The 9,932-nt window shown below is 66.9% G+C and overlaps 1 protein-coding gene and 2 long non-coding RNA genes across 3 annotated transcripts; 1 reads left to right on the plus strand and 2 right to left on the minus strand.

Moving 5' to 3' along the window:
• The first annotated feature begins 200 nt into the window (after window positions 1–200).
• ERFE (erythroferrone) lies at window positions 201–9,346 on the plus strand. The gene is made up of 8 exons (XM_077869434.1): window positions 201–395; window positions 2,573–2,695; window positions 3,763–3,865; window positions 4,830–5,101; window positions 5,339–5,447; window positions 5,532–5,622; window positions 6,372–6,450; window positions 7,503–9,346. The coding sequence occupies exons 1-8, from the start codon at window positions 201–203 to the stop codon at window positions 7,599–7,601; spliced, it is 1,071 nt and encodes a 356-aa protein (XP_077725560.1). The 3' UTR covers window positions 7,602–9,346.
• Window positions 908–4,768, minus strand: LOC144296318 (uncharacterized). The gene is made up of 3 exons (XR_013363479.1): window positions 1,891–4,768; window positions 1,510–1,679; window positions 908–1,110 (listed from the first exon to the last, which is right to left on the minus strand). It is a non-coding gene; the product is annotated as an uncharacterized LOC144296318 (long non-coding RNA).
• LOC144296319 (uncharacterized) lies at window positions 6,946–8,068 on the minus strand. Its single transcript, XR_013363480.1, has 2 exons — window positions 7,556–8,068; window positions 6,946–7,202 (listed from the first exon to the last, which is right to left on the minus strand). It is a non-coding gene; the product is annotated as an uncharacterized LOC144296319 (long non-coding RNA).
• Window positions 9,347–9,932: the final 586 nt, after the last annotated feature.

Below are 9,932 nucleotides of genomic sequence, written 5' to 3' on the forward strand. Positions count from 1 at the left end.
ACACGTCCCCCCCCCGCCCCCGCGCACACCCCGCCCAGCGACCGCGAGCGCGCACCGGGGCCGCCAGGGGGCGCGGGGCCGAGCGGCGGCGGGCGAGGCGGGGGATTCGAGCGCGTTATAAGGCGCGGAGGGAGCCCAGCGGCTCCCACGCCCGCCCCGCGCCCGCGCCCCGCGCCCCGCATCCCGCGCCCGCCGCCCGCATGGCCCGCGCCCGCCGCCCCGCCGGGGCCCGCCTGCTGCTCGCCTGGGCCGCCCTGCTGGCCGCCGCCGCCCCGGGCCTCGGCTCCCCTGCCCCGGAGCCCCGCCGCGCCCGCCGAGAGCCGCGCCCCGGGAACGCGAACCAGCCGCCCGCAGGCCCCGGGCACAGCCTCGCGGGGCCGCCCTCCGGGCCGCCGGTAAGACGCCGCGGCCGCCGCCTGGGCCCGGGACCCGCCCCGCAGCCTGCACCTGGGGCCCTCTGATGGGCGCAGGAAGGAAGGGGCCCGGCAGGAAAGCCCACTTAGCTGCATTCTCGGGAGATTGGGAAGCACGGCTTGTAAAGGCGCAGCAAATTAGGGCCCACCCTTCCCCGAACCTATTAGGTGAAGTTCTCCCGGGAAAACAGACCCCCAGAGAGCCTCCCTCTGGGTCCGGGAGCGCGGGGGCCTGTGCGGGGCCCCAGGGACGTGTGACTTCTGACCTTGGAGGGGTGATCTTCAGCTGCGTCCCGTTCTTCCTTTTTTTTTTTTTTTTTATTTATTTATGATAGTCACAGAGAGAGAGAGAGAGAGGCAGAGACACAGGCAGAGGGAGAAGCAGGCTCCGTGCACTGGGAGCCCAACATGGGATTCGATCCCGGGTCTCCAGGATCGCGCCCTGGGCCAAAGGCAGGCGCCAAACCGCTGCGCCACCCAGGGATCCCCGTCCCGTTCTTCCTTTGAGGGCAGGGCAGAGTGGTCAGGTGGGGACGTTGGGGGCGCTTCAGAGGGGCCCCGGTGTGGGCAGGCCTTGCAGACCCAGAGGGGACAGGGCCCTCGGGGAGACGGTCTGGTTCAGCGGGTCCCCGAGAGCTTGCAGGCAGTGCCAAGTGCAGGCCCCCGCTGGGCTTCCGCTGACACCTGGACACCTCCTCTGATGAGGGTGAGGGCGGCAGGGGCGTCCCCTCAGGGAGACTCCCCAAGTCGTGCCCCCCACCCCTGGAAGCCAGGGAAGGCAACCCCACCCAGACAATTGGCCACACCTTCTGGAGGAGGGCGGCCAGATGTCAGGACATGGTCACCAGGAAGCAGGGGGCCCCCTGTGCTTCTGGGAGGGGTTCTGGCCATGGTCTCTCTCTGGGGGACAACGTGGTGGCAGGGGCTCCCCACCTCCTTTCTGAGAGCCCCTCAAGGCTGGAGACCTCGGCGGGGCGGGGGTGCCCAGGGCAGCTGCCCAACACCCACCCACACTGCCACAGGCCTGTCTCCTGGGGCCCCAGGCTGACAGGGCTCCACCTGTTTCCACGCACCGCCCCTCCACCCCCGCACCAACCTGGGGTCTGAGTCCAGCTGGGATCCACCGGCCCCACTGGCAGGGTCAGCCGGGCACGCCGCTCCGGCCTGTGTGGGATGCTCCTGGCGTGTGTTCCCACGGAAGGCAGAGCGGGGCCGGAAGGTGCAATCCAGTCCTGTGTCCTCGGTGAGCGGCGAGCAGGGCCGCACCTGGCAGTGGGGAGGCCCTGGGCACCCTGAGGCCTCTCTCTGTGCAGCCCCAGGCTCCTCCAACAGGGAGGGCCCCGCCTCCCCACCGTGGCACGCCGGTCCCGCAGGGCGGCCGGGAGACCACTGGCTCGGGCGCTGACCAAGGGTCCTGGCCGCCTCCAAAACCCTGGGCTCCTTCCATCGCCACCTGCACTGCTGCTCGTGGCCTCACCTGAGCCCTCCTTGCCCGGAGCCCAGAACGCCTGAGGCCCACTGCCTCATGGGCCATGGCCTCTCCCTGCAAGGCACATCCTGGAATCTTCCTCGGAGCCAGGACTGGTCAGAATGCTGCATGCAGGGCAATGGATATTTCTAGAATCATCACTGCCGTTGTTTAGGAGGCCTGAGGGAGCCGGGTGGTGTGGCACCCCGTGCAGGGGCCTTGAGCCTCCGGGCCTCTAACCGCCTCGACCTGCAAGCTGCAGCCGCCCCGAGGGCCAAAATGGGCCGCACGGGCCCTCGTGGTCTCACCGCCCCCTCCCCTGCACTCGTGAGTCTGTGGTCCCATCCTCTCGGTCATTGTCCCAGGGAGAGGGGGCTGGGGGCCCAGCGGGGGCAGGGCTCCCACCTGCTACCAGGCTCCGCACCCACCTTCCTGCACCCCACAAAGCGCCAGGAAGTCGTCTTCTCGCACAGTGCCCAGGCTGTCGTGTGGCCTGGTCGTCGTCCTCCGTGTGCCAGGAGGGAGGGAAGCACGGGCCGGCCGGGGGGCTGTGCCAGCTTGGAGGGCGCCGCCGTGGACCAGGACAAGGGCCCGAGGCCCGTCCTGCGCCCCGACGGCCTGCAAAGCTCCATCTGCGTGGCGGGCACCCAGCGGGGGAGGGGAACCGACCCGAGGGCCGGCTGTGTTCCAGGAGCCTGCCACCGACGGGACGCGCAACTTCGACCCCAGGGACGCCTGGATGCTCTTCATCAGGCAGAGTGACAAAGGCGTCAACGGCAAGAGGGGAGGGAGAGGCAAGGCCAGGAAGCTGAAGGTGAGCACAAGAGCCCCCAGCAGCGTGTGCGTGTGCGTCTCCGGGGACAAGCGAGGGGCCTCCACCTGCGGGCCCCCCGGCGCCCCCAGCCTGCCACCATCACCCCCGAGCACCCTGCACCAGCTCCGCGGGAGCACCCTGAGCATGGCCAGTGAGGACGGACCCTCCCCCTTGGCCTGGGGTCAGAGAGCACGGAAAGTGCCAGGCTGGGGGACCAGACGACCCTGAGTTTGACAGTTGTTCCTACATTTTCCCCGCACCCCTAGAGAGCTGTGAGGTGACAGCCCCATTAGCTACCCCCTTCTCTTCCCTCTGCATCCTAGCGAGGGGGGCCTGGGCTGACCTGGGAGGGGAGTCCGGGACCAAGCCGGGGATTGCAGCTGGGCTAGAGCAACACACCGTCTGCCTGGGGAGGTGGGGAGCCTCAGGGGCCCTGGAGGCTGTGGGGTCCCCACTGTCGTTCAGCTAGCCCGAAACCTGCCACCAGCTCCTGATGTCTGCCCCTTCCTTGTCCCCAGGGGTGGGGGGCTCTGGGCCAGGGCCGTGTCACTCACACTGGGTTTGGGCTTCTCTACCCACCCAGGACTGGCATTGCCCTGTCCCGGGTCTACCCCAGTGCTGGGGTGCTGGGCTCTGGGCCTGAGGTGGGTGGGCTGCCGGGCTGTCACTGTGGCCTCGCCTCCCTGTCACCCCTTGGAACCACCTGGCCCCACCCCAAGCTAAGTCAGGGTGCTCTCCCCTGCAGGGGACTCACTTGCTGTTGGCTGACCGGCAGTGTCCCCCTCTCCCTCCACCCAGGAACCCCTCTGTGTCCCCATTTGCGGTTCTTGGGGCCCCACCCCCAGAGGCCCCACAATCCCCGTCTTCACACTCAGAGCCCACGGCTTCCAAAGCGCAGCCTCACTGCCTTCTCAGGGGAGTCGGAGGCCGGGAGGCTGACCTTCACCCCCAGGTCAAAGCAGGATCCCCTCCTGCCTGCCTGAGTGGTGAGAACTCGTGGAGAGGTCCCAGCGGTCCCCCGCCTACCTGCTCAGACGTCCTCTGAGCCTGCTGAGGTTCCTTTTCAGCTTGGCCTGCCGGGGCCCCCAGGCCCCCCTGGGCCCCAAGGCCCCCCTGGCCCCATCATTCCCCGGGAGGTGCTGCTGAAGGAGTTCCAGCTGCTGCTGAAAGGTAGGGGGCGGGCGCACACACCGCCTGCGTGAGTGGGCCGGGACGGTGTCCGGGAGGAGCCGGGGTGGCTAGATAGTCCCACAGCCCGCGCAGGTGAGGCCGAGGGTCAGAGGCGGGGTGGGCAGGAGCGGCGCAAGGAGGAGGCTCTGCAGAGGAAGCTGGACTTGGCCACTCAGTGTTCAGTGGGTGCTTGGGGACCAGCGCCCATGCCCCTGGGACTCAGGTGGGCCCGGGCAAGGCCAGGACACCTGGACCCCACCCCCACTGAGTGAGGACCGTCAGGGAGGATCAGAGGTCCTTCACCTTGCAAAGTGGTCCTCTGATCACAAACCATATGGGGATCTGAGGCTCACCCCAGGTGACACGAGTTCCCCTGTGTCCCTGCCTGTTCCTACAGCAGGTGTCAGCCGCTGGCCCAGAGCCCCATGGGAGGCAGGAAGGGTAGAGTCCCGGGCAGCACAGGTGCAGCCCAGGCTGCGGTGAGGGCTGTCGTGGCCGGAGGTGGCCCTGCAGGCGGCCCGCTGCCGAGTGGTGGTCACTGTACTCACCAGGGCTCACTTCATTATGGGAATTAGAGCCTTTTCCCTCTTCAGTTCGGCGCACCCTTCACTTAAACTTATTCCAGCCTCCAGCTGCCTTGCGGGGCGGCCAGGGCTGCCGATGGCGCTGCGGGGACAGTAGTGTGGCAGGAGCAGCGCCGGGGGAAGCTGGGGAGCCCGGCGGGGTGAGGCGGCCCCGGGCACCGAGCTTCCCGGTGGTCAGAGCGCCAAGGGCAAGAGGAGCGGCTGCGGGCTCGGGACGCTGTTCCCACGGGCCCTGCGGCGCAGGGGGTGTCCGCGGATCCCCGGATCCCGGCGGAGGGGGCTGCCAGCACTCGGCAGGTTGGGTTCCCGGCAAGGGGCAGGTGCGGGGAGGCGGGGGAGGGCACTGGGGGTGCGAGGGGCCACTGCTCGCTCTGTGCCAGGAGCCGTGCGGCAGCGGGAGCGCCCGGCCCCCGAGCCCTGCACGCGCGGCCCCGCCGAGGACGCGGACGCGGCCACCGCCCGGGAGGACGACGAGGCGGAGGCTGGGGCGGGGGCGGGGGCGGCGGGGGCGGCGGGCGTGCTGGCGCTGCTGGCTGCACCCCTGGCCCCGGGCCCGCGGGCTCCGCGCGTCGAGGCCGCCTTCCACGGTCGCCTGCGGCGGGACGCGTCGGTGGAGCGGCGGGCGCTGCATGAGCTGGGCGGCTACTACCTGGTGAGTCGGGGCGCGGGGCGGGCGGCCCTCCCCGCTGACCCCCCCCCGGGCTGACCCCCCCTGACCTCCCCCCACCTGGACCGACGCCCCCCGGTGGTCAGAGCGCCAAGGGCAAGAGGAGCGGCTGACCCCCCCCCCGGTGACCTCCCCCTGACCTCCCCCCACCTGGACTGACGCCCCCCGGGCTGACCCTCCCCCCCGCTGACCCCCCCCCGCTGACCCCCGCGCGCCCCGCAGCCCGACGCCGAGGGCGCCTTCCGCCGCGGCCCCGGCCTGAACCTGACCAGCGGCCAGTACACGGCGCCCGTCGCCGGCTTCTACGCACTCGCTGCCACGCTGCACGCGGGTGAGGCCCTGGGCGGGGGCGGGGGCGGGGGCGGGCGGGGCGCGGCACCCCCAGGCTCGCCCGTGACCGCCCCCCTCCCCGCAGCGCTCGCCGAGCAGCCCAGGCGGGGTCCGCCGCGTCCCCGGGACCGCCTGCGCCTGCTCATCTGCATCCAGTCCCGGTGCCAGCAAAACGCGTGAGTGGGCGCGGGGGGCGGGGACCCCGGCACCAGACTCGCCCCCACCCTCCATGTCGACCCCTACCGAGCCCCACCCCTGGCTCCGGGAAGGCCTCCCAGTCCGCCTGTGTCCCCAGCAGCGGGAGCTCCCCGCAGGGCACAGGGGGCTGCTCCCCCACACTGTGCTGCCCACCGCCCTGCCCTCTCCTGCCGGTGAACTTTCCTTGCATCTGGGGCCCGAGGGCAGGGGCTGCTCCCTGAACCCCCAGCACCCCCCCAGAGCCCAGGCACAGGGCAGGAGCTTGGGGGCTGCTCCCCTGAACCCCCAGCACCCCCCCCCCCAAGAGCCCAGGCACAGGGCAGGCGCCCCACCACAGCTGTAGAAGGGAACGAAGTTCAGAACTTCTTACGCTGCTTTGGAAGGCTTCCACAGATTGGCTTGAGCCCACTTCTTAGCGTCAACTGCTGCCACCCGGCCCCACTCCAGCTGCACCAGCCTGTGTCTGGTTTCCAGCAGATCCAGGACTTTTCAGCCCCTGGCCTGGGCCCAGCCTTGCTTTTCCGGGCACCCCCAGAACCCCTTTGGCCCTGTGGAGGCTGTCCCGACTCCTCTAGGGGAGTTCAGATGCCACTCTCCACCAGAAGACCTGGCCAGGACAGCTGTTACCACTGCACCTAGCTGGGCCGCTGTTGGTTGCTGGGGTGATTTGTGGGTGAGGTTGGTGGGGTCTCAGGGGGTGTGGGCTGATGCGCTGTTTTGGCCGCAGCTCCCTGGAGGCTGTCATGGGCCTGGAGAGCAGCAGTGAGCTCTTCACCATCTCGGTAAATGGCGTTCTGTACCTGCAGGTGCGTGGGGCAGGCTTGGCTGTGGGGTGAGCAGGAAGGGAGGAGGATCTCTGGGAGCAGACTCAGACTCCAGGCCTGGGCAAGGTCGCCGGTTTGGGCAGAGCAGGGCCACTTCCAGGTCCCTTCCCCCAAGCCCTGGGCCTGTCTTCCCGCCAGCAGTTGCTCTGCTGCTGTCAGTGGTCTTCAGACCTGCCGATCATCCCACAGAGGACAGGGCTCCGCGTTGGGATGGGGGCCGGAGGGAACTGGGGTCGGTTCCGCACCCTCGGGCTGGGGTCCTGACACCCTGGGCCTGTTGAGGCTATGGGAAGTAGGAGGCATCCTCTCTGCACAGAACCCTACCCGACAGTCTCTTTCTGGCATGGGGTGGGGTGGGGGTGTGGGGCTTCTGGCAAGTGATGGAGAAACTGATGTGAAGGTGGGATTAAAAAAGAAAAACACTCAAGGGCAGCCGTCCTGAATCACAGCTGGCCCTTAAATAACAGTATGCCGGGCCCCGCTCTAAGCTCTTTACGTAAATGATCTTAGTTATCATGGCGTTTTAAGGTCAGTAGTACCAGTTTTCCTCTGTTCGCTTCTTCTAAAAAAAAGTTCATCGTTCAAGTACGGTTGGCGTACAGTGCTTCCAAATAAGGGAATGAAGGCGCAGAAAGTTTAGGTAGTTCACCCGCGGAACTGGAGCCAGGCTGCCGGGAGGCGTCCAGGGGTCTGGTCCCGGGCACTCCTGGGTGCCACGTGGTCCACCGGAGGCCCTGAGATGCAGAAGGTGGGTGGGATTCTGCATTTCTGGGAGCTCTCGGGGAACGGGACACCGCAGGTGCGTGGACCACGCCGGGAGCAGGCCCGGGGACCAGCCCGCGACGGCTCCGCTCGGCGGCTGGTGGCCAGCTTGTGGGGAAGGGCCACCCTCAGCGCTTTGGAGAACTGACGGGTCCCACCCCGTGCAGCAGAGCAGCTGTTGGGGCTCTGAACCGGAGCGGGCCTGGGGCAGTGGTCTGCTCAGCCGCGGGCCGCAGCCGCGGGCCCCAGGCCGACCCCGACCCTCTCCACAGACAGGACAGTACACCTCCGTGTTCCTAGACAACGCCAGTGGCTCCCCACTCACGGTGCGCAGTGGCTCCCACTTCAGCGCTGTCCTCCTCGGCGTGTGAGCGGCCAGGCCAGGCCCTTCCTCTCGCGGCCAACAGAAGTGGGGGCAGTGCGGAGTGGCGGAGGCCACATGCAGGAGGCGGCCCACTGGAACTGCCCACCGTGGCCACTGCACTTCAGCCGGAGACAGCCAACCACCGCAGCCCAGAGAGGGGACGTGCAAACTGTCCCAGAACAGGAGCAATTGCAGGATGGCGTCTTCCAAAAGGAGAAGAGCCCCGTTGGGCTGTCCCTCGGCACACGTCTCTGGTGGGGCTCGGCGCCAGGAGTACTTGCTCTGTTCCTGGCTGCGGGCCGGCTCCCCTCTGGCCTGCAGGGCACCTGCCCAGCCAGCCTCTGCCTCTGCCTTGGCCCAGCCCCATCCTTCCCATCGTTTTTAGTGTTGTGGGCACCAGCACGCCAGCAGGAGGGGAGAGGCTGGTCACTTGCCCGGACGCCCCATAGGGTGGGGGTCCCGGTCCCCACCCACCCTTCCCCCAGGGTGCCTTTGGCCTGGACCTCTTGCAGTGACCACAGGACTGGAGTCTCACGGCCCCTTGGCACAGCAGCCTCAGGAACCAGAGCAACACTAGAAAGGGGCTTATGGGGGGATGGTGAGGATTAACATGCTCAAGATAACTCCTAAGTTCACCTCACAGATGGCCTTTTCAGAGCCCACCCCCCTCCCCAAGCCTGTCCTAGAGTGGTCCCTCTTCCCATCCCCTCCGAGGCTCTGACTCACTGTGGGGATCCACCCACCAAAGGAAAGATCTAGAATATCTTTGCAGATCAGAGACGAGCAGGCCCTGCCCACCCATCTGAACAGATAAAGCAGAGGCTTCCTGGGAGCCAAGAGCTCCCGCTGCCCACCCCAGGCCCCACAGAGTCCAGCCAGCTCTGCATCTTCCCCACTGGGGGAGACACGAGGCCCTGAGCTCAGGTGGAGAGGGGACAGATGGGAGATGATGCTGAGGAAGCTGGGTCCTGAGTCCACTGTGCTGCTCTCGCAGTGACGGGACCTGGGGGATAGGGGGCGGCTGTGAGGAGACACGGGCATCCATCTACAGCAGGTTCCTTCCAAGGTGTAAGGCCCCTCACCCCCTGCAGAGGAAGCTGCTCCCACCCCTTCCCCAAACACGGCAGCCTTGCACACCATGGCTGTGGGGACCAGGTACCACGGGGTGCCCTGGGGGCCAGGCTGGTCTGACAGGTGTCCAGGCCTGGAGAGAGGGCAATGGCTGCAGTCACCTGGACTGTCCAGCTGGCCTCAGGAGGAACAGGTGACCCAGCCAGGTCTGAGGGACCCCCAGCGCCCGCAGCTTCCCTCCCCGCTGAGAACCCAGTCCTTCCGGCCAGGCGGCCCTGGGCGCCCTACACGTAGAACAGCCACAGGGTGCCCTTGGCAGGCCCAGTGCGATTCTCAGTAGGGCTCGTACCCACCCTACCAGGAAGCGCTGGCCTGTGTCCTGCCTCCCCTCGCACTCTGATAAGGGCTGCCGGGCCACACCCTTCTCTGGATTTCACTCTGCACCCAGCGGGCACAGATACTTCAGAGAAGTTCTCTTTTACCCTTGAAAAAGCCACACATCTTTCCTTTTCTCAACCTAAGCGTGTTACAGCACAATCTGTTCCAGTATTTATCGTATAATATTGCCGGGTGGAATGTATTTATATATATATAACTCGACGAGATGGCTCAAGGACTGGAGAATTCTTGTGCTGTGTGACTATACAGAGTTATAAAAACAAACAGCAGATCTTGAAATAATGGATCTTAATCATTTCGGCCAGGCCCACTGAGGACGGCAAGCAGTGAACTTGGGGAGGGAGGTGGAGGGTGGCCTTCAGCCCCAGGGGGGCCCCTGGACCGCCAGGGAAGCCTCTGCACTAAGCCGCTCTCAGCTCTGGGAACTAGGGGTGCGTGAGGCACACTGGCATCTGGTTTGCTGGGGGGAGATGCTGACCGAATCAACCGTCCTGTGTCCCGGCTCTGGGATGCTGGGTCCCCTCTTCGTGGGGGCCACACCTTACGGCAGCATCAGGGATGGAGCCTGGCCCGCCACACTCTCTGGGGAAGGGTGTGCTCAAAAGGTTCCCGGGGCACTTGTGGTGGGGACACGGGCTCCGCGGAGCTGAGGGGCGATAAGGCGCGCGCTGGGTGGGGGCCGGGGAGCGTTACCAAACTGCCGCTTCCCAGGCAAGGTTTTAGAAACTTACATCATCCTGAGGCAGACACCGACCCGAGGCCCAAGAGCTGCCTTCCTAACATACGATTACAGTGATCACATGACCTGTTTTATACTAGGTCTTGAGAAATATTATCCTCATCAACAGGCTAGTTATGCATTTTTGAA

This window comes from Canis aureus, chromosome 24, assembly GCF_053574225.1.
Source record: "Canis aureus isolate CA01 chromosome 24, VMU_Caureus_v.1.0, whole genome shotgun sequence".
Classification (NCBI taxonomy): domain Eukaryota; kingdom Metazoa; phylum Chordata; class Mammalia; order Carnivora; family Canidae; genus Canis; species Canis aureus.